Source organism: Amphibalanus amphitrite, unplaced genomic scaffold, assembly GCF_019059575.1.
Source record: "Amphibalanus amphitrite isolate SeventyFive unplaced genomic scaffold, NRLGWU_Aamphi_draft 001678F_arrow, whole genome shotgun sequence".
Classification (NCBI taxonomy): Eukaryota; Metazoa; Arthropoda; class Thecostraca; order Balanomorpha; family Balanidae; genus Amphibalanus; species Amphibalanus amphitrite.
In genome coordinates, this window is record NW_024883171.1 from 1 (window position 1) to 24,588 (window position 24,588).

Genomic DNA, 24,588 nt, shown 5'->3' on the forward strand with positions numbered 1-24,588 from the left:
GAGTACATCCCACTGTCCTGATGCTCTTTTCTTGTCCTTTCAGATGTGTTGGTCATTGCCAAATACCGAAGCAAATGACTGAGGTCTATCTAGTTACGACCTTACATTTGCCAGCGTCGTGTTCTTCTCGTCCAGACGCGTCGCATTAGCTATAATTTGACCTTGAAAGGTCATTTTAAAATTTGACCTTAGGTCAAGGTCATGACCTGACCGGAAAAGGTCATGTTGCATATCAGTCGATCCGTATCGTCAAGCTAAACACATCTGAGGTGCTTTCACCGGTCTAGCATATCTCTATCAAAAGCTTTTGTTAAATAAAAATAATGTTTCGTGAAAAAGGACATTTCGTCACCCAAAGGGGCACAAAGAGGGGTCACGGGTGCCATTTCCCGATTCAGTGTGTCATGTTGACTTTTAAGTCGATGTTTCAGAGTGTTTAAAACGACGTTCGTCGCTACGAAAGATCCCCTTGCACTACAGGCGACGTTTTTGCGCAGTGCATAGGCTCACTTATGACGTCATAGGTCAGTAACATGACCTGATCTGAAACATGGTTGGTGTCACAATGTCCGACTTGAAGCATGCGCTAAGCCTGCCGATTTTCAGCACCCTATCAAGTCGCGAAAAAAAACACCTAGGAGTGGCACCCCTCAGTCGGGAGAGATAAGCAACAAAGAACACCAAAATATTCCGACTCACGTTGTATTACCAAAAACAAATACACTGTTGGACAATAAATAACGAACACGACACTTAAATACATCAGCTTAGCACCCTAGTTATACTTGGGGGCGGGCTTGTAGACCGGAGCGGGCTTGTAGGGGGCAGGGGCCGGCTTGTAGGGAGCGGGCTTGTAGGCCGGGGCCGGGTGGTACTCGGGGTACTGGGCCTCGCCCTCGTAGGTGACCTCGGCGTTGAATCCGTTGTAGTGGTCGGCGACATACTTGACGGTCTGGATGCGGCCGTCGGGCAGAGCCACCTTGTAGTAGCCGGTGGTCTGCTTGCCGTCACTGTTCTCGTTGGCGGCGAAGTCAGCGCCCGAGTAGCCGTCCTTCACGGCATAGTCGAAGGCGTACGGCTTGGGCTCCTCCTTGTACTGGGGCTCCGGGTGGTAAGGGGCCGGCTTGTAGGCCGGGGCCGGCTTGTACGGGGCAGGGGCCGCTTGTACGGAGCCGGGGCCGGCTTGTACACGGGGTGTCCGGGGCCGGCGCGGCGGCAGCCACGGCCAGGACGGCGGCAACGATGAAGACCTGAAAAGAAAACATTTAGTTTAATCACTTGGTGGTCTTCTGAAGAATTCCATACATAAATTCACGCAGATAAAAAAAGGTGCTGTCATTTATAAATTATCTCACCTATAACCATGAGAAAAACATTTTTGTAGCACAATCAATTTTTTCCTTCGATGTTCACGGTTGGTCTAAGCAGACTGGGAACAAACTTTTAATCCCATGTCTCAATTCCGAAGCACTCCCCAGGCTGAGATCCGTCTTCCGTGCCAAATCGCCGCGTTCGTTCTCACCTTCATGATGTGGTGATCCGGTTGTGAGCGTTCCTCAACTGATGTCGGTGTGGAGTGAGAGGCCGCTTATATAGCCGGGCACGCCCGTCACCCCTCCCGGCAGTCAACTGGACCGATCGAACATATCTCCAAGGTCGAGTGGCGACGACGTCTGTTGGACACTGGACAATGGACGTCGAAGTGACCAACGCAAGTTTCAGCATACATGAGCTATGAATACCCACCAAGTATATAGTGCTCGGTATAGTTTTTAGAGTTGGATGAAAGGTTCATTTTTTCCTTATAATTTGGTGATGTCTACATTTTTGCAGCTCTTTTTGGATTAGATACTTTAATCCATGTTCTATTTTACTGGCCTATTTTCTTTTCTACTCGACATCAAACATTCTATATGATGTTGTTTCTTTTTTATCTTGGTGATCTGAACTAATTAATCTTTAGCTTTATGACGATCACCATCCATTGACAAACTGTTGCGTAGGTACCTATTGAAAAATGCTGTTTTCATTTATGTTAATCTTTCATTTTGTACTTTATGAACGATTCGTTACCTGAAGACTGGGCCGTCAGTTGTTGCTTTACTTTCTTTCGGAAATATCTGGAATGCCGAATCGAAACCTACACGGAGGCAATACACTTTCCCCTGAGCCGGAGACAAGGTCGGTATACACGCAATACGCATAGTTTGCCCGGATAAGGAGCCATAGCCGGTACCTACTGTCTGCCCGGAGCCGGAGCCGTGAGGCCGAGGCCGTAAATGGGTGGTTCCACATCCCAAGGGAAATAATGCTTCTGGCTTTTATACATTCTGTCATTTTTTTCATATTCAGTGACTTGTTTGAACGCCAGCAGAACGCCATGGACCTTCAGCTCATATTACATCAAATTTCTATTAATATTTAGGGCCCGACACCTAGGTTGCCGGTGCCCCCTAAAGGACCATTCGTGGTTGAATCGGTCCTCCTCGCCATGAAACCCTTTCACCATCGCTCATGCATGTGCGTTTTGTAGTAAGGGCAATTAGTAACCATGCTGCACACGCTTAAATCGTTACTGTGCTGTGCACTGGCGCAGTCGGTTGAACGCACTTCTGGTTGAAGAAATAACCAATTTAGTCACAGTCACTTCCTTTATAGTGTCAAGGCTCACAGGTACGCAATGTGGAGCGTTCTGTCATTAAATGAAACTTAGTAGAACGTATTAGGTGTTACCACTCTCACTATTAATGAATAAAGGCATCACATAGGCTAAGCTATTTCCTCGTTGGCCCATCAAAGTTGCTATGCTGCAACGCTTCCCGTATGTTATGACGTTATTAATTGTATTAACTTTAAATTAAAAGTATTTTGATTATACTGAATGAGTATACTGTAGGTCGATCCGTGATGACATGGTCCTTCTTTGTGCAAGTTTTATTTTATTATATTTTCTTGGCTTGGGATTGGCTTCTTCCTATTCAACGTCAGGGTTGAGGCACGAGAAGGTATTGAACTGGGCCGACCACCTACCGGTGCGCCACAGTGCAGCGGCTGAGTCTTATCTCATTAACGCCGAGTGGCAACTATAGTTGCCATCTACAAAAACCTACTGCTGAAGGCAAGTTAATGACGTCAGAACAGCATTTGTGGGATGCCTAATCAGCATAGTCCCTTCTCATCATGATCAGACGGTTTTAGTCACGTCCTGTGCGCAACATGCTTCACAAATCAAGAAATAGTCAGACGTTGCAGAGACGGCCGCCATATTGGCTTGACGGTCCCGAAGAAAACGACGCTGTTTTTCCAGAGTGTCCGGTATTTCCGAGCATTTTCGGCTTATTTTGATCCAGAAAGGATGTAGGCAGGCTACCAGTGTCTCAAAACTTGAAAGCACTCTACTCATTTGTAGTTATTTGTACTAGATTTGTACTTGGCAACTATAGTTGCCACTCGGCGTTGGCGTAGTCAAAAATATGAGCGGTTCATAGTTAAATAGTTGTATTTACGGATATACTGTAACGAAACATATGTTATTCAACCAGACTGTCCCCGTGTATACCTTGGGACATAGTTACATGGACTTTTGCAAATAAATTAACAATTAAGGCAGAAATTAATTAAAAAATACATGCATGTCTATACATTACCATAGTGAACCCTACCCCCATCCATTGTTTTTTGGTCTATTCTCGACATTGTTAAATCTGTTTATGTTTATCATCTACTGAAGATATTTTTGTGGAATGGGATGCAATCTCGCTTTCTCTTTCCTCTCTCCTCTCTCTCTCTCTCTCTCTCTCTCTCTCTCTCTCTCTCTCTCTCTCTCTCTCTCTCTCTCTCTCTCTCTCGCTCTCTGGTTCCTCCACTGGCGGATGCAGGAAACATTACGGACATTCATAGCTCACAGAGTCCGACTTGCCCGATTTTGTTTCGTTTTCTTTGTAAAGAAAGAGAACTAAAACGGCATTTATACGATAAAGATTGCCTACGATTGCACAGTAATGCATTTATAACAAACCGAAATCCGAGAAGTTTAGGTACGAGAATTTTCAAACCCTGCTGCGTGTGATATCACCTATCACCTTTCTGGATAAACCAGAGTCGCTCTCGCTTTCTATGTCGAAGACTATGCTTTGCTGGTTTTTCCTAGCGTTCGTTAGTCGCGCCACTTGCAGTATGCATAACCAAACTCAGGCATGCTCATCTGCAGGCACCGTGCCATGATGCTAAATCGTGTGACCAGCTCGTGTTTCAATTTGGAGGGGCACGTAGGTATTAAGCCTATTTGCATCAACAAATTAAGTTTTTAGCATCGTAAAGACGCTGTATGACGTTTACAAACAGGGACCCATAAACGAAAGCTCCCCCACCTCCTCCGCTGAGCTCCCATTGACGCCGATTATGACCTTGACACAGTCGTGATACCGAATTGATTCCGATGAAGCTGCTTGCTATCTGAACTTTCACAGCAGATGCTGGTGATTCAGCTGAATGAGACGGTGGAGGCGGCTTTGTGCTTTGGGTTTCGTGCGAGGATAACAGCACACGAAACTTTAGGTTACGATCACGTAGCTGATGTTGTCTCATGGGACTGAATGAAAATTGTGAACCAAAGGCGAGACATCGCCTGACTTGGGGCAGTGCTGATTCCTGGCACTGCCAGCTGGAAACGAGGAAATGGGGATTCAGGTGGTAGAAAATATGTGGGCCTGCTCAGTTGTCCTAAACTAGATGAAATTGAACTATATTTTTATGACACGTGGAATGTGTTCAAGTGCAAGTAGTGGTGGTCGCCTTGTACTTACACCACTTTTACTCGTCAATCAACATATCCCCCTTCTTATTCTGAAGTACAACCGCCAGTGTGTGCTCGAGTCGTGATCACGAAAGGGATCCAATTTGTCCAGACTCTCGTCCGAACAGTCTAAAAAACATTCGAAGGCGAACGGATTTACTGGTTAGGTAAGGACAGCAGAAGTACGTACGTATGCGGGAATCAGAAATATACTATACAATTCCATGGCTCCGGTAGGCCTGTAATCAGCGTGCTCGCAAATAGGCATGAATAATCGAGTTGCTTTGTACCCCGAGTTTTTACAAATGTATCATACCCGGTAGAAAGTTTTGTGATAGGACGGTATACCTGCCATCAACCATGTACGCGTAAATAGGGATCTGGTGAGAACTACGTATGAGATAATATGCATTCTTTGTTGAATTGTTTTCGAGCAGATTTTATTTATGCATGTCAAGATAAATGGTTAAAAAGGACTGGTAAAGAGCATCTGCTTTGGTACAGAAAAACACTTATTGATGGATAAATGAACTGTGTTTCCTGGATACCAAGGACCAGGGCCTCGTCTAACATGTTAACTGGGGGGCAATTGCCTCCCCAGTCGAGCGGATTGCCCCCCCCAGTGGCCAACATTTGCCCCCCCAGTCAACACGTGAACTTCTCACAAAATTACCTTATCGGCAACACGTTTTGCTAGGAGTCTTACATGGATTTAACGAGAAACATTAAATGATTTGTTCAATAACTGTTCATGGCTACGGGAAAAGCCAGAGTTTTGTGATTTTCAGAGCTGAGAGCGCCAATTAGCAAATTGTCAATTAGCAGAGCTGGCCAGTGACCCAGCTCGTGTTTGCCCCCCCCCCCCACACACACTCAATCAAACGCCCAACACGGATAAGTATGTTTATCACTGTCTGGTGAGGGGGTAACACAATGTTAACCCGCGCCGGGCCAGTGCTCCGCGACTTCCGCGCCGGACCGGGGGTGTCTGAATCCCCCCTTCTAACTCCGCTCCTGGGCCACGTAGTGACACGCATTAAGCGGCATTCGAAAGAGCGTCAAAAATAATGACGGAAACACTTCAGTCATGTTTTTAGGAAGTTCAAAGTTGATATCGCCGACGCCAGAGGTAATCAAAGGTCAAATTTTGTCCATTTCAACAATTTTGGAAACTGCCAACAGCTAACTCTGGAACCGATAGAGTTAAAGCGCCGAGGAAAAACCCATTCGATAGCTCTTTTAACGCTCTTTCGCCGGTGTGTCCTCAGATTTGACCTCAGGTCAACGGTTTAGCCTCCAGAGGCCAAAATCTAAAAAATACCCGTTGTTATGAAAAACGTTTTTCTGCAATAACTTTTGACTCAAGGAAGTGACATTTATTTTGAAAGCATCGCGTTCCTCTTGTCGAGACGCGTCGAATGAACTATAATTTGACGCTGAAAGGTATTTTGAAAATTTGACCTCAGGTCAAGGTCATGACCTGACCGGAAAAGGTCATGTTGCATATCAGTCGATCCGTATCGTCGAGCGGAACACATCTGAGGTGTTTTCATCGCTATAGCATGTCTATCAAAAGTTATTGTAAAAAAAACTCATGGGACCTTTTATGACCTGATATGACCTCAGGGTCATAAGGAGAGGTCACGGGTGCCATTTTTCGGCTCAGCTTGTCGAGTTTACCTGTAACACAATGCTTGGGAGTGTTTGGAATGACGTTCGTCCAAAAAGGCGCCTTTCAATTTTCTCCTATTGACTTAGGTATAATAGAGAGGTCGCAAAATTAACCTGACCTTAGGTCACCGATATCGAAATTCCGAGATATACATTTTGTATATACTGTTACTCTCATCAATTGCTGAAAGTTTTAAGGTGATCGTTCGGTCGGTGCAGCTATGACGAGGATTCTAACTTTTTTCTCAGGTGAGGTCACTTGACGTGACCTGGTGACCTGACCTTGAGTGACCTGGGTCTGAAATTTTCACAACACGTGCGGAACAGATGCATGAGCAGGTGTGCCAAAAACGGCGGCGCTCCACGCCGACGTTTCTTAGATATCTGCGAAAAACCGCAGGGGGGTGTTCAAAAATCCCCCGGCCCGGCGCGGGATAAAAATCAAATTAAAAAAAGAAAATTGTTAAAAAATCATGGTCTCAGGGCTGTGACGAAAAACAAGTGGCCTGAATCCGGTGAGAAAACAGGATTTGGGGGTACCCTAGGTTTGGCTCCTTCAGTCTCTGCCCCCCCAGTGAAAATTCCTTAGACGAGGCCCTGCCAAGGACTGCAGCTGCTTTGGGCACAGGCTACAGGCTTATACCATAGGGCATAGTGTAGATTCCACTACTTAGACGTAATTATCTTATTAAAAATTTATATTGAAGTGGCGTAACCACTTTTTTCTGTTTGGAAATTGGATTAAGGCTCGTGGGGGATAAGTTGGGACATAAATAGATTCAATGCATCCCGGCGATTAGTACTTGTTTAATGAAAAGTTACGATAGCGGCAATTTTTGACTACGCCAACGCCGAGTGGCAACTATAGTTGCCAGTCCAGAAATATATGTTAAAAATTTCTATTTTTCAATACACCGTATGTGCATTTCTAGTGCATGTAGAAGCACAGGGCATCAAGAAAAACTGCCGAAATTTGCCCACGGAATTATCGTCGTTAATGAGTTATTCCGTGGCGACGGCAGTGCCCCTGGACCCACTAGGCAGTCGCCCAAGCGGTCACCTCGGAATGGCATGTTCCGGCAGCTGCTGCCCTCACAGGCTGCTTGAGTGCGGTAACCGTCAGCCCAGTACAGGGAGGCGTGCTCAAGGATCAGCATTGGATGCAGGATCTAATAATATTGATTTCTCGTTTTTGTTTGCCTAGGTCACTAAACTCTTTTAACGATGATACAGAGCACCGAAAAGTGACAACTACTGCTTAATCCGTGGCGACGCGACGGCAGTGCCCCTGGGCAGACTATCCAGCCGCTCAAGCGGTCACCTCGGAATGGCACCTCGGAATGGACAGATCCTGTCAGGGTCTAGAGATTCTACTTCACCCACCACGACCCGAGTTCCCCGGGCGATGGTTCCGGTGCGCCGGGCGGCTACGGCGTCGCGCCCTGGCCGTGCCCCGCGGCCGTGGCCGCCGTGGCCTGGCCGTGCCCCCAGATGGCATCTGACCCAGATCGGGGCGGTGCGCCGCGCCCGCGCACCCCGAGACGCAGGCCTTCACCTGCACGCCGTTCTGACAGGGGCTCGTAAACAGCTGCGGTGGAGGCCGCGCGCGCAGGTAAATGGCTGCCGAGATCAAAACAAACGGCCAGCCTCTGCTGCTGTGCTGGTGTAGGGTTCACCTGGCCTCGGCTGAATCACGATGTCATGGCATAACAACAGCACGCAGCCGAGCCTCTGCTTCAGACAGACAGTCGACTCGCCGTGAGAGACCACTAACAGCACTTCAGTTACAGTAACCGTAAATTAAAATGCAAATGGTTGCTTGCAAATGGAAGCGCAGTTTTAATTTATTCAATGAAACACACTCCATCCGCGTGGGCATTTAAAAACCGATTATTTGATCTAATAGCCTATGATTAGGCGGCCATTTGTTAGGACCGTTTCGTTTTCTACTAATCAGATCATATTACTGTCGGAAACTCTCAGTCAGGTGTAACAGCGCGTCTCGGTTGAGTGACAATCAGGCATTCACGGTATCGGCCTTGTATAACAGGGCTGTCGACAAAGCCGCCATCGACGGATCAGGATTGATGCCGTCCTCCAGGCGGGACCGTGACCTTCTGTTCGCACCGCTCGCCAGCTGCGACTTATTGAGATACCTGTGAAGAACACTTGTCCGCCAACAATATGGCGATCGAGGCAGGTGCTGATGAAAGCCCATCGAGTCAATATGATGGCGTCTCTGGAAATGGGTCACCAATATCATGCGAGTGATGTATGAGGGTCCGCCAACCGAGGACATGGCACGTCATCTCATCTGATCGAGACAGCCGATCATTCACGGCTCACACACTCCATTGGCAGCACCCACCCGGCCCTCTGCGCCCCCTCCCCCCCCCAACACCCTACCTGACCCCACCCTGACCTCGTGACCCACCGCCGCTGACGTCAATTGACCCAGTGACGTCAAAGGGCGCGCCCTGGCCCGCGGCGGCCGCCGAGCTGACCTCGTCCCCTCGGCTCGGCGGTGCTTACCACAGGCTAGGTACGGCGTGGGCTCCTCGACTCGCAAACAGAGCTGTTGTCGCTGCTACTGCCCCTCTGTGTGGGAACCTGGCGGGCTATCGAGCTTGATGACCCGAGCGCCGGACATGGGACCGCCCCGGGCCGTGGGAAGGGCGCCTCACTTTCGGTAGGGACCTTCGAAATGTCCTCCAGACACGTGGGAACTGAGAGGGCCGGCCAGGACACCGACCCGCACGGGACCTCGTCCTGACGGCCCCCTCGGCATACAGCGGGCAACGGAGGTCATCGGGTCACTGGTATCGCGGAGTCACGCGGTGGGCACACACGGTGGCACACCCTCATGTAGAAGAATGGATGGGAAATGGATCGGTAGCGATTGTGGTTTAGACATGGCATTGTTGACAGATATGGTTCGAAAGTTGGAGCGATGGGCGATTTGTGAAGTAGATGTTCTGCAAAAGAACCCTACAGAGATGCATAGAGCCAAAACTACCGGATGTGCCGATGTAGATTTAACAAGTTAAAGTTACAGCGGTATTGGTTCATCCGTCCATGATCTCAACTTTCCACAGAGAGCGCTTATCCCCGACCACTGCGCACAGCCATCTATTCTAGCTGCGCCTTCCGCTGATGCCTGGAACTGTTCGAAAGGAGTCACCTGGGCGTCAGGTGCACGGCAGTTGACAGAGACTGTAAAATTATTACACCACACCGACAACTCAGGCGGCTCGTCTCACATCGCTGACCACGCCAATGTAGAAACCAAGAGCAGCGCTTGCAATATTTGCACTAGCACGCCGTTGAATTATTCAAAGTGCAGATCAGTCAGGAAGTGTGGCGAATGCCTTTCCATCGGTGATTTAGAATGTTCAGTTTTATGAAAAAATAGCAATATGAAATTTACTAATGAAGCTACATCGTAATTTGCAAATTATTTGCTTCAATCTTGGCGATCAGGTGATACTTTTGGCCGGTACAACTCCTTTGTATGTAAAGTTATACGCAGCCAATGAGCATACTGCCGTGCTAAAAACGGTTTATCGTGTCAAGTGGGTGCACTTGTAGTCGGTGTTTTCATTGAAACCATTTTCAATGTATAAGTAATGAGTATGAGAAGCAGACAGGCATTACAAAGTGCAGTTTCTCACAGTCCGAGGACGGGTTGAACTCGGTACCTACTTAGCCCGGTTCCGCTCACCGCGCGCTCCAAGAGGTTATCTCGAGTTAACAGCCATTATATCATGTTCGAGTGGGTGAACATGCAATAATCGTCAATGACACAGACGTTTAGCATGTAGGACTCCAAACAGGCCTGCATGTGGCTTCCGAGAGTCGCGCCATACCTGTTCAACGGCATTAGACATGGGCCATGCGCACAATGGAACCAGCCTGAAGGCCGCTGCGTTCCCTATCGTGAAAATTCACAAGACACTAGTAATTTTGCCTGAGTTAGACTCGGCCTACATTCGCCAACTCGCCCCCACGTATGACAAACGGTGCCTTGGCATTCGGGTGGGGATTGTGTCAGTATGGGTGTAGGGTGAGGGGAGAGGGTGCTCGTGTCTGGGTCGGTGTCAGTATGTCAGTGTCGATGAAGTTGTATCATGTCGGAGGCTGGCTATCGGTGTCAGCACGTTTCAAGCATTTGAGATATGTGCCGATAGAAGTCAATGATGAAAGGACAGCGCGTCGTTGACTGTGTGACACGGTCGGTTTCAAACAGCGGTGTTAGTTTCTGTGTAGTGTCACTGTCTAGCTACAACGGTCAGCTTACATAGTTACATCGGTAAGTAGTTAGTACAGGTATCGTCAGTGTCTGAGTAAGTTGCGAGCACATGAGCACAGATCCTCCGGTCCAGACATTAGACATTTCTCCGTGGTGAGCAGGTTGATTCGGGCATCAGGCATGTCTCCGTGCTGAGCTGGTCCCCGTGGTGAGGTGGCTGACCACCTGCACCCCAGACACGCCTCTCGGACGGACCCCGCTCTCCGTTGCGCCATTCACGGCACTGTTCCACTCGAGCGCGCCGCCGTCGTCGCAGCGCGCCGCGAGTGTCGCGATCTGCTGCTAGAACCGCCGCGCATCGGTGCACACACAAGGGAGTGTCGGGAAGCAGTGGGATCTGCCGGCGGTGGTGGGCCGTCCCCGGGGAGCGAGCAGCGCCGACCAGCAGCCGGCGGCACGTGCCGGGGGCAGTCGACCGCGAACACCCGAAACTGGCCACTGGAACGGCCGCCGCGCCGGCGACCAGAATTCAATGTGGTGACGTTACGCCAGCGCCGGGATGCTGACAGACGGGCCGCTTACGACAGGGCCTGCCTGCCTCTCGCGCTCCGAGCACTGGCCACGTGAAGGGCCCGGTGGTGCAGCCCGCGGGAATAGGCTGCCGAGACAGTGTGACGGGCGACGGTAGACCGAATAGCTCTAAACCTAAACGAAATGGGTTCATTGCTCCGTTCCCAAACGGTGTAAAAGCAAACATGATTCAATTCATACAGCTTATCCGAATTGCTTTGGAGCTTGAAAGGAAACGCTGTTTCTTTTAAAATGATTGATGCACTGCGGCTAAGTAGGTATCCTTTCATTGACCAGCCATGCCTAACAGATATAATTGTCGTCCGAGCATCGATATCCCATATATAACAAGAATCAGGTGTGCAGGTTCTGTGTATGCAGGCATGCCAGGTAGTTAACTGTCGGACTTTTGGATGAGTGACCAGAGATAAGGAGCAGCTAGCTGCGTTAGGTATACGACGCTGCAGAGAAACGTTTTCGCCATTACTATACACGTACACCTCCGCACATTCGCGTTCCCTTGATTGGTTACTGATTGCCATCTTGAAGTAGCTTCTCTTGAAAATGAGCCCATATTGAGACTCGTTGACATTTCATACCGCAGCACAGGGTCGAGCCTGAGCCATCAAAGGCAGTCTTAGAAAGGCGGCACTGTGAATGAAAAGTGATCTACATTTCCCACGCCTGGCCTTGGCAGTGGTACCAAAGTCGGGCCGGCTCATTGACATCATTCTGCTTCAGAGGAGACAAGTGCACTTCACCTTGGCTGTTCGACCCACATTGGCAATGAAACCTTTTACTGAGAGTTTCTGATCTAAGAATGATTGATGACCTGCAAATGGTTGAATGTGGTAGGTGGTCTTGAGAGGTTTCCCTTTTATAGAACTATGAATGAATAAGTGCTCCAACTTTCGATTATCACACTTTCTGGCGGCCGCCATTAAGAAAATTAATTAATTCGAAACGGCATTTAATAGTTTTGTTCCTTCCTAAATCACAGTCATGTGTAGTGCCGGCGCAAGCTTCGGGAAGCTGCAGCCATTTGTCACACATCCACTGATGTGAATCCTTGATGAAGACATCTCAGCGATGATATAATTATTAATTTCTCTCATCTAGCGAAGGGCAGGCTGCTCAGTTTCATTTGAGTTTGCTGTCACGCTCCGGTGACGTGGACTGGACAGATGGTCCCCGAACTGAGTTGCTCTGCACTGCCGAGATCCAGTCACCGACGCGGGCGGCCCGCCCGAGCCGCCGCTGCACCGCTGGCTGTCGGTGACGTGAGGCAACTCCCGGTGACGTCATCACCGCCCGTCTCCGCGCTCCAACGCGCGCGGCCGACCACCTCAACCTGTACCGGCTGCAGTGCTCTTCCAGCGTGAACATACGCGCATGCTAATGGCGAATTTCCAAATGCGGTGTCAAAGTTTTGTAAAAGTATAGGATCCAGAGTCGTGACTGCTTGGGCGCATATTTGCAAATAAGACGTAACACTTCGAATAAATGATCTGAGACTTGCCTGTCATAATGCTTTGTTAAACATGTGGAGGTGCGAAGATTACTAGGTGTATTTCACTCGTGTTTAGCGTTGCCTTCATGATAATTCGCTCTCATTTGCTAGCTTAGGTACAAACATGAACTTATCAGACTACTGCTAGATAATGCCTGATTTAGCGTTTGTTATGCCTCCGGCTCCATTTATCTCAAAAGCATCACAGCTCTTTACAGTTCTTTATTAAGCATAATATAACAGCATAACAAAGTTACCAAAGCATAGTAAGGTAACGCTGCCCTCACATATAATTTACAATCCGTCACGTTCCTTGCGCAATTCTCTAAGCCGTGGCTGTGAGCTGGGAAGTGGGAAGTCATGGATGAGGGCCGCTCGGAGTTCATTGCCGATACACGCCAGCCAGCGGAACCAACCGCTGTGAAATATGCATAGGATAAGTCGGGTAACTCGGGTGCAACCAGAGCTCGATAGGTGCAACCTAATATACGGCCTTGGGTGCAACATTCACTGGTGCATTATACAGCGGGAGAATTTTCGGAACGACAGGTTTCCGTGCTCTTATTCCTTTGTATGGAAGTTATTAGGTTAGGGGAAGTAGCGCGGATGTCAGACATGTAAAGTGATGATCCATATGGTGTTCTTAAAAAAAGTGTTTTCAATGAAGAAGGTTTCGATAACGAACAAAAAGAGCCGCTTTTTATGTTGAGCTAAACATAGGCAACGGTGTAGGTTTGGCAGAAACTTCGCTGTTTGGATAATTATAGACTTACTGCAGACCGAAACTGCATTAATTAGGTCCATGCCTATTTCGAAAGCTGAATGTGCGAAACAGCAATGAAACAAAATGTTTAAGAGTTGCGCTTAAATGTTTGTTTTTGATGCCGCTAGGATGCCTTAAAATCGTCACAGCTAATTAATAAGCTAGCACAGCAGGTGAATGAGAACCAAACCATGCCATTTTATGATTTGATCAGTTTGAGATGTATGCTGCAAACGAGGAAAGTCTTCATTTATTTTTATAGGTATCATTGTACTATAGCGCTACGAGATTCTCGAATAAAACGAAGTCATACCCGTAAAAATTCCAAAACTGTTAAACTTGTTTTAAATTCAAAACGGAAGCAAATGTTTACATCACAAACTCATTTCCGATATCAAGGTCATTCCTGATGGTCGAGCTAAGCTCTTTACGCCTGCTAACCATTTACGGCCATGAAAGAACCAAAGCGACTATAATGGCCAATTGAGTTGGTCCACATATCCTGAAGTGCTCTAGATGTAAGGCAATCATGCGCCGCACCCCGCTGAGACGCGGCGAATTTGTCGTTTTTGTGCCGGCGCCGCGCCCAAGTGGGTCAAGGCGCGGGTGCGCACGGCAGCGTGGCTGCGGCAGAGTGCCTCCGGCGCGCCGCCTCCGGTAATCACGCCGCCCCCGCCCCCGCCCCCGCCCCCGCCCGGCGGCACCGCCCAATGCCGCGCCCAATTAGCCGGACCGAATGGGAGAGCGGGGCGGGGCGGGGGCTGTCAGTGACCGCGCCGCCGGCCGTGACCTTGGGGCGGCGGCGGCGGCGGCTCACTGACCCACAGAGCGGCGGTCACTCTCACTCTCACCGGGCGGTGTGAGCGACCGGCGCTTCCGGCCCCGGCCGACGCTCCCGCCGCGCCGCCGGGCTGGCGAGCCGATACCCGGCGATGGCACCCCGCCGCCGAGAATAGCGCGGCGCCCCCGAGGGCTGCGAACTTCCGGTACAGACCTTGGGCGGCGTGGGACTCGGTGGAGCAGAGCACAGACCTCTGTGGTGACGAGGACATGGGACACTTCCTGAGGCTGATGGCTGCGCTATGGGTGAAAAAAACGTCATGAATGAAATTGTTACTGGGTAAACACACGTTTTATATCGGTTTCTGTTGGATAACGCCTTAAAGCTTCTAATCGCTCTGGGTCACTTTCCTGACTAATTCGACATCCAACTAATTGGTTATTGCTCCGTCAATATACCTAAAGAATAATATTCATGTATCGCTTATGCATGCCAAATACTTATAAATGAAGTGAAGGTTCAGAAGAGCTAATGAGACTTAAAATGCCGAACTTCAAACATGTTTTCCCTCTGTAGTAATACCTAATATTGCACCCCAATAGCGAAAGCTCAGGACGGTGCGATATTTATCATATGTTCAGTAATTTTAGAGCTAAGACCACGTTATGCTTTAAGTTCGTTGATGCGTTGCGAGAGCACGACGCAATTTATGACAAGCATACAATCGATGGCCGTAGCCGGTCTGGTTGCACCATGCCCGGTGGAGCAAGCCGCTGAAATATTGTGGCAATCCGGGGACAACAGGTGGCCGATGTCTTGCCACCAAACATGCTTCCCTTTGTCTCGGCACAGTTCACTCCTTCCCTTCTCGGCGCGGCTGAACACTTTCTAAACGGCCGCGCGGATCGAGATAGAAAAATCCCTTCACGCCTGGCGAAGACCTAGCCGGCCATACAGCGTTTGTCGACACCTAAATGAGAGGCGTGGCGTCATACCGGCGCTGGTGCGCCACGCTTATATCATAGGGCAGTTCTGGCGCCATACTCGTCTCACAGGGCAGGCCTGGCGCGCGAACTGCGCTATAGCGCCGCCGCGCTGGCTGGGCGGGCCGGAGCGACTCTGCGCGTGCTGCGGTCGGCCCTGCTCTGATGTAACAGCAGCTAGTGAGCGGTCGGCACCTGTCCATGAAATGTGCGGCAGACACACACACGTACACACATATTGTAATGACGGTAACTGCTTAGCATAGCAAATTCCATATTGCACCTTACAAAGATAGCAACAGCGACTCAGAAATCGCTTCATGCTGCAAAAGAAAGCTCACCCTGCACAGTATTTCACGTCATGATTGCAAGCAACCCCTAAGAAATCGAATATATGCACGTTATGTTTTCTCAAGAATATCCGATGTAACCAGCAGCTTCGAAAGTTTGTTCATGAAAGCATAAATAAACAGATCAGACTTGCTATCAACCATGAATATCGAACGTCACAATATGGTCACAATGACAGATTTTCGATGAAATTGTGATCAGCGGCACATAAGGATGACATTTCTACTCGATGAACGCCGCGTGATATGATTTTTTTAAACATTGCCTGTCATGAGAGCAATGTCACACATCAGTTGTAACGATTGATAAGGATTTAGGAGTTCCTTTACTATCCGCATCTTCTTGAAGCTAACAGACATTTTTGTTGGTTCAGAGCACAGTGCCGCCCATTATATTTTCAGATCTTACCGGTCCCACTTCATGTTCATAAGTTCGGGACCTTAACGCTGACTTAAGAACACACCACTCGTTGAGTGGCAATTGCCATCCTTCCCTATAAACTCGGGACCTCAACGTCGACACAAGAACCAACACCCTGTCTGTGCACAATGCTTGTTACTTAAATGTTCCAGGAGCTCGGGACCACAACGCCGACATAAAAACATGTCATGTCACCTGTTCAGTGTTCAGTGCAAATGATCGGGACTTCAACACCGACATAAGAACATATCACATAGTTCACTGTTCAGTGTAATCTTGCGGCCCACCAATGAGCTCTGGACTTCAACACAGACATAAGAACACATCACCTGCTTAGTGAAATCCTTCCCAGACCCTCGAGACTTCAACACCGACATAAGAACACATCACCTGCTTAGTGAAATCCTTCCCAGACCCTCGAGACTTCAACACCGACATAAAAACACATCCTCGAGACTTCAACGCCAACATAAGAACACATCACCTGCTCAGTAAAATCCTTCCCCAGACGCACGGACCCCCAACGCCAACGTAAGAAAGCATCACCTGTCCAGTGTTCGGTGTAATCCTAACCCAGCAGCTAGGGACCTTAATGTCAAAATAAGAACACATCACATTTCTTTGCACCCGGAACCTTAACGCCAATAAGGACATATCACTCGTTCATTGCCATCATTCCCCGCAAGCTTGGAGCCATACCGCAAATATAAGAAGAATGCATCACGTGTTCACTGTTCAGTGCCAAACGGCATATGAATAATGCAGTATGCGATGAATACTAACAAAATCTGTTCACATCTTTATCATGCAATGATAGTCACAGACTAGACTTTGTACGCCCTTTGTTGACTGTTTCTCTGTTTGCATTTGTGTGTGAACATATAAACATGTTGATTGTGTGAAGCATGTTTCGCATTAATTCGTAACAATGCATTCATTGAGTATCAGAGAAAAGATCGGGTTTGCTATCTACCAATAGAAACTAGCGATAGCAACGGGTCAGAAGCGAGATCTGCATGGTTCATAACATTGCCCATGGTCCATGAAATTATTGCCTTAGCGTTTCTAAGAATATTCCCCGGGAATCATGTGTTGGATATGGGCAGTGGGATAAAAGAGATTATTAATTTCGCATGTTTTTAACCGCATTGTTTATCCCTTCAGGTGCGGGAATTGGAACAGAATAAGTTGATGTCACTATGTCAACATAGACGTCAGCTGTCTCCTCAATCAGTGATAACTGGTAATACCAGCCGTTCCTCCAGCCAGGAATGAATGGCAACACCCTCATCTGTGCAGACAGTGCCCGGTAGACACTATCTAGGGCTTCAGTCGGGGTGGCAAAGAAATTTCAGTTGCCCTTCCAACACAAGCAGACAAGCAGGCACCGTCCCCCTATTCAACAGACAGTGCTGAGGGGGGGGGGAGGGGGGAGCAGACACACCCACAGCAGACCATGTATTGGTCAAACGCCCCTACAGCAGACGGTGTGTGTGTGGGGGGGGGGGGGCAGACGCCGATCGGCTGACCCAGTTACAGTTTCGGCCGCGCCGCGCTGCGCACCGGGTGGGTCCGCGCTGTTACACAACTGGTGCGGGTGTGTCTCTCGGTCGTGCGAGGCCCGCAGCCGTGCACTCGACGCCGCCGGTATAGCTACGCTAATGAGCTGGCGTCGCGGCCGGCTGCAGGGCCGATCTGGAGGCAGCCCTGCCCTCTCAGAGCGGCCAGGCAGTCGGGTAAGACGGCACTGTCCTCGCCCGGTGCTTATCGGGTCGGTAATGGCGGCTTCAGTCGCCTTCTGCGGGCGGGTCGAGCGGCTCGCCGCAGCCTTCCCTGCCTAATCGGTGCGAGTTTGTGAAAACAGGGCACGATTCAGCTAATGATGAATGGGGGTGTGGTCAGACGCCGTGGATAGTGGCGCAACTCATACCCGCGCCATGACAAACACTTTTGTGTTGCAGCTATTCATAAGGAGCCTATCGCATTCCAGTCATGTGTGAGAAACCGCAAGGGCTGGTGCCAAGGTCTGATCCAGTAGATCGGGTTAGTGAACATACCACGATAACTGACACTTGGGCATGACTGACTTCGAGCTTTCTTCATTCTTCAGCGATTGCAGAATATCGCTTCGATGATTTTGGGGTAGATTCTCGTGATTTTCTTAGTAACAATGAGTCATGCTTAATGGGCTACATGGTGTCCCAAGAATGTCCGGCCTTATGCCGAGAACTGAGCGCTACAAACCCATTAATGTTAGATAACGTCAAGTCGACATGGCATTGCTCAACAGGAAGCCGGCTTGTTCCCGCAGTATATCCGGCCATCGAAGTGTCCCCGCAGCCACCATGCGACCGTCACTGAGGTCACCAGCGGACCGGGGAGCAGCGCTCTGCGGCGTGGCGCGCCCTTGTGCTCCTTTACGCCCAAGGCCGACGGAGCTGATGAAGCGTGCCGGTCAGATGCTGCCCGGCCCGGGCGCCGCCCCGCCATCCGCCACCCGCGCCGCTCCCGCTGGCAGTTGATTACTCCGTGAACCCCCGCGTCATGGCACCGATTTATGGCGGTCGTAAAACGACACAGTGCGTTCGTATTATAGCGAGTGGTAGTTTTGAAGAGATCATCAAGTGGTATTGAACAGTAAAGGTCTTTGAAGTTTGTCTCTGACGTTCATGGTCCATTGACCTGGATCTATATGCAAATGCTTACTATAAGCCACTGCGTATAATGTGCAATTGAATCAGCTTTAGGTAGCGCTGATTCGAATAGTAGAGGAGAGCGAGAGATAGGTAGATAGATAGGTAGAGAGAGAGAGAGAGAGAGAGAGAGAGAGAGAGAGAGAGAGAGAGAGAGAGAGAGAGAGAGAGAGAGAGAGAGAGAGAGAGAGAGAGAGAGAGAGAGAGAGAGAGAGAGAGAGAGAGAGAGAGAGAGAGAGAGAAAGAGAGAGAGAGAGAGGGGAAAGAGACGAATGACCTTATGTTTATTTGCATAAAAACAAGCATCTCGACAGGCCTATGCTAGAACGACGATCCGCTTGACTACCGACCGGCTGCATCGGCCGGTCAAAGGACAAAAGGCCAGCCTCGGACATCTAAAAGCCAAACGCATCTTTCAAAATTCCGTCCTAACTTCAAAGGCATTTTATTTTTGCATTATCTATAAGCTTACAGGGTTGTCCAAGGGTTTCAGACCAGTCATGCTTCCCAGCATACGAGCATCACGCCTCCGCTTCACAGTTCATTGCGTCTCCTTTTCTTCGGGCATTTGTCACAGAAGACTCGCGGCATTTCGCAGTTCGCACTCTGGCCGTCCCGAGCCTTCACAAAGAGAGCCGGGTGCGAACCTCGGGCGTCACCTGTGTCACTCAGTGACGTCATGGTGTCTCGTTGCGCCACTATACGCCGCCGCGCCGAGTTTGTCACGCCGGGTTTGTTACAGGCATGATACACTAATCACTATCCGATGTCTGCAGAGGAGAGGGAGAAGGGCACGCGGGCCTGTCCACCATCTGCCGAAATTGAAGGCCACTAGGTATAGCAAAACAGCCAATTTCATTTCGAAGCGTCTGCACCGACTTACCTACAGACACAGGCAGCTGAAATGTCTGCAATATACGTGAAAGAAACAGAGGGGCCACATGACACTGAGTAAGGGCCACATGTCTTTCAACGAAACAACGACATTGCATGCTTAGCATCGTTTACAGGTTTCATGACATGCTTGTTCATAGTTCATATGGTCGTCACGCGGTACCAACGTAGACGATCCAGGGTCTATGTTTTATTCGCAGATTCATTTATCCACCATTCTGGGTTCTCTATGATTTAGATGGCTGACCTTTTCCCGAGATGGATGCAAATTGTGTCATGTTGCACGAGTCTATAGTTGCCCTCTATAGGCTTTATTTTGCAAAAGCTGTAATATAATAAAGAAAAACTGAAGTGCTGCCAATCATTACCAAACGGTAGGCCACCAAAGTACAAATTATTGACGGGTCAAATGAGATATAGCGTTCAATAAGATATAGCTATCACTCAGTGTCGTCATCCAATACGCCTCGTCGCAGCCATGCCTCGTCTTCATCTCACGAACCAGCCTCCTCGGGTCAAACCACACCGACCTGTCGTGCCTCCCATCATAGCGCACAGTTGCCTGTGTGAGGTCGACTGGGACACAGACCTGACCCGCGACCCGCCGCAACTATTCCACCAGGCCGCTCGTGCCACTGGAAAACGGGCTATCACATAAATCAGACGATACCGTGGTTCAAATGCCTCGTGAGTGCCTCTCAGAATCACTCTCAGCACGCAACGCCATAGTTACCTCGGTCGTTGTTGCACACTTGCGCAATAAACGCTAAATATTGAGCTAAATGGGTACCACATAACGTGGTATTAGAAGTTCATTGGCATTGTGCTTGAGCAACCTCATGACCATCTGTATGTTACAGCTCACTTGTCGCTCGGTGCTGGTTAATGCACGGTGGAGACCTTCAAATGTCATGGTGTAAATTTACCATGAAGAATAAACTATAGACTGTTAATGCCTCAAGGGATCGGCTATCACAAACAGCATGAGTGGGTAAACGTCAAGAGGGATGAATGAACGACTCGTTAACGTTTACTGTTCAGCTAACAAGGTTGAATAATGACATTCAGCATTGCTATTGCCGTACTGTACGATTTACGAATGAGTTTGTCGATCGTTTGCACAGTTCAGCCAGAGTCAGAGTGGTAGCCGTGCCATGGACTACGTTGGCTACCACTACCAGCCCGCGGGCCGGCTGCCTGCTGGCTGCTGACCCGCACCCACGGCCAGCAGCCCGCGGGCCGGCTGCCTGCTGGCTGCTGACCCACACCCACCCACGGTGAGACGCCGACAAGGTCAGGCGCACGGGCCGCTTACGCCATACCTCGGCGGCCCCGAGGCGGCGCGCCGGCTGGCTCCGGAGCCTGGCTCCCATGACCTCTGCAGGTCGACTGCATGTGTGAGCGCCGACAACACCTGCGGATTCCGAGACAGCGCGTCTGAGGTCGCGGAGACAGCCGGAATGACCCAGCGGCGCAACAGGCGCCCGCCGCCCATGCATTGGCGAGATATGTTCAATGCGCATTGCTGGATGCTGTATACAGTATGAAATGCACCGCACTATGAAATGCAGCGCACTCATCGCGTGCCACACCCCACAGCAATATCTCATTCAGACCGTGGACAAGCAAAAGACAGTGCATAGCAAATGACCAGCACCCATGACCTGTGAGAAGGCACCTTTGTGTCTAACGATCTGACCAACCTATCAAAGGATCTTATCATTCACGACTTTCGGGTAAGCAAGTGATAAGATATTTACAGGCGCCTTGCAAGATCAATGATTTCGGCTGAGATGTTGCGAAAAAGTGGAAGTCTTGTATTTGCCTGGCTAGACATCAACATATTCTCAACAGACAACAAAAATCTTGACTTTCCATCTGCATTCGCCATGTTCCCAGCTGAGTCAACACACCTCACCCCATGTCCGGCCGAGGTGGGCAGCCAGAACCGGTCTGTGCCCGGCAGACAGGAACTGTAGTAACGGACGTCCGAGGCCGGCGGCACCCGGCTGTCTGGGCCGCTCCGACCGGTTCGGTCCGACTCGGGACATCCCCGCCGGTCTGAGGTGAACCGGTCAGACCGGTACGGGCGTCTCCAGCCGCCGGGGAGGGCGCCGAGTGTGAGTGGATGGATCAGAGACGGCGCTGGGTGGATTTGAGTGGGTCAGAGGCCGACGCAGGGGTGGTGCTGGACTGGTGGTCGATGGGTTAGACAGGACTGAGCTGGTGGACAAATCAGAGACCGGCACATGGCTGATGATGGACCCATCAATTTTGATTCCGTGCCCAAACCAATATTGTTCATGCTGAGAGATTCTTCTGCCTGATTTGAAACAAACTCGGCGGGAATAAAAATAGTAACAACTGGCACACACAGGCTAAACACGCGGCCCCAGGCTATGTGTTCAATGGCTTTATCCTTGATGCTAACCAGCGATGTAACACTGGGCCTCGGGCCTAATGATAGGTGGTCAGAGCCACCGAACTATATAAGCCGCGCCTCACTTCACAGTGGCATCAGTTGTGGTGACGCTCCAGCCCCAAACAACTCCAGACATGAAGGTAAGGCTGACGCCATATTACACTCTGGGAAAATGTAGAGTAAATGTGTAGATGGTACGGGTCATAGTGATACTCGAAATGCAGGTGCTCGATTTCTTTACCGTGAAAATTGGCCGCCAGAGCTTTGCCCGATATGTAAGAAATAAAAATAAGCAACGTCTGATTGTTATGTCGATTAGTCATGGGTGAATCATCATCATAATTAATCAATGTAGTCGTCTGCAATAAACTAGAGACTACGAGCGCGCAGCTTGGATTGATTTTGAGATTCGTTCGTCTCCAATTCATTTCTATTAAGTCTTGCTGGATTATGGTTCCTACTTCCTACTACTGCATCCTTCATCATCACTTATCTTCTGTTCCAACACCTTGGATGTGCCATATTTTCAGTCAGCGCGCGCCGCGCACGTTACTTTCATCCACGGGTTTCATCCAACGGGTTCCCATCTTCACTTATTCATTCCTTAAACATGCCTATCTAAATTGGTGCGTGTGATATCGAAGTTTAGAAAAATACGTTTTGTTATTCTGTTTAGTTTTAGTTTTTCCTTCTTTTTCCAGGTGTTCATCGTTGCCGCCGTCCTGGCCGTGGCCGCCGCTGCCCCGGCCCCGGAGAACCCGCCGTCCTACCGCCCGGCCCCGGCCTACAAGCCGGCCCCCTACCACCCGGAGCCCCAGTACAAGGAGGAGGCCAAGCCGTACGCCTTCGATTACGCCGTCGACGACAAGTACACCGGCACCAACTTCGCCCAGAACGAGAAGAGCGACGGCCACAACGCCGAGGGTTCCTACACCGTGGCTCTGCCCGACGGCCGCATTCAGACCGTCAAGTATACCGCCGACCATACCAACGGATTCAACGCCGAGGTCACCTATGAGGGCGAGGCGAAATATCCCGAGCACCACCCGGCCCCGGCCTACAAGCCCGCTCCCGCCCCCTACAAGCCTGCGCCTAAGTACTAAGATGTTGTGATTTAGGCAACTTATGTGTCTGAAGTATATATTTTATTTATTTGTGATTCTTTATGTTTGTGCTAAATAAAACATCTCACTCACGCTTCTGAATGATTGTTTCGATTGAAGTCGATTTCAAGGAAATGCCTTACGGTATGCGTTTCCTCTATACCTTCTGTCGTTGATGACAGATGGTGAACTCTTCCTCTTCATAAGTGAAGAAGTAGTAAACAACGAGAACTGAGAAGGTCATTACGGAGCGAGCGAAGCGAGCGTAGTCTTTCCTTAGATTAACGGAAATTTCTGAGTATGAGCGGCCGGCCGGCCGGCCGGCCGGCCGGCCGGCCGTGGTCACGCTTTTGCGAGGCTTATATCTCAGCAACCACTTGACCGATTTACATGCGGTAATTTTTGTAGGGTAGCTTCATTCCTTCTACCAAGTATTGCACTATTCCCGATGCATGTGGGTGACCCCTTATGCACGTGCCACGTGCAAAACGAAGAGGTGTCACTTTTGTAATTGTTGCAATATCTCGGTAACTACTGGGCCGATTGCGCTGAGAGTTGGCATGTAGGTAGGCACCCACTAGGCAATGCATATCCATGTGCCAGAGTTGGGGTGCTGCTGCACGTGCGCACGTGCAGGGGTCGTTTCCAGATCTCGAGAACGGCTGGACCGATGGCGCTCAAATTTGGTACACGGTTACGGAGCAGTTAGTAGGGTGCCGTGCACAAGTCAGTTGGGACCCATTTTGCACGTGCGCACGTGCAGGGTGCCGCTTCCAGATCTCGAGAACGGCTGGGCCGATTGTGCTCAAATTTGGCACATCGCTAGAGACCGATTAGTAAGGTGCCGTGCACAAGTCAGTTGGAGGTACCCCCTCGCAATTTCGCACGTGCAAGGCCCACCCTCTCGCTCGCTCCGTTAGTCGCCGCAAAAGGCGAGGTCATATATGATTACGGAGCGAGCGAAGCGAGCGGAGTCTCATACTGAATTAAGGGAAAATCCTGAGTATGAGCGGCCGGCCGGCCGGCCGGCCGGCCGTGGGGACGCTCTTCAAAAGCTAATATCTTAGGAACGGGACATCCGATTGACAAGCGGTCTTCTTTACTGAATGTCACTTGGACGTAAAAGTTCTGTGGTGTGATGGCCACCATGCGTTCTTGCCAACTACCGCACGTGGTGCGTGGTAAAGTTGGACATTTTTTAAGAACCCCCAAAATTGCAACCTCAATAACGGCACAACGGTTGGGCCGATTGAATTGAAACTCGGTACACAGTTAGGTCTCCATCAGATAATTCATCTGCATGTGTTAAGGTTGGGGTGCTACAGCACGTGCGCACGTGCAGGGGGCGCTCCCAGATCTCGAGAACGGCCTGGCCGATTGCGC

General features: G+C 49.8%; 2 protein-coding genes across 2 annotated transcripts; one reads left to right on the top strand and one right to left on the bottom strand.

Moving 5' to 3' along the window:
• Window positions 1–766: 766 nt before the first annotated feature.
• LOC122374588 (cuticle protein 7-like) lies at window positions 767–1,156 on the bottom strand (the record flags this gene model as incomplete). Its single annotated transcript, XM_043353415.1, has 1 exon — window positions 767–1,156. A coding segment is annotated over one exon (381 nt), but the record flags the coding sequence as incomplete, so codon positions are not given.
• Window positions 1,157–22,198: 21,042 nt separating this feature from the next.
• Window positions 22,199–23,307, top strand: LOC122374594 (cuticle protein 7-like). The gene is made up of 2 exons (XM_043353422.1): window positions 22,199–22,242; window positions 22,804–23,307. Exons 1-2 carry the CDS (start codon window positions 22,237–22,239, stop codon window positions 23,203–23,205), a joined length of 408 nt encoding a protein of 135 aa, XP_043209357.1. The 5' UTR covers window positions 22,199–22,236; the 3' UTR covers window positions 23,206–23,307.
• Window positions 23,308–24,588: the final 1,281 nt, after the last annotated feature.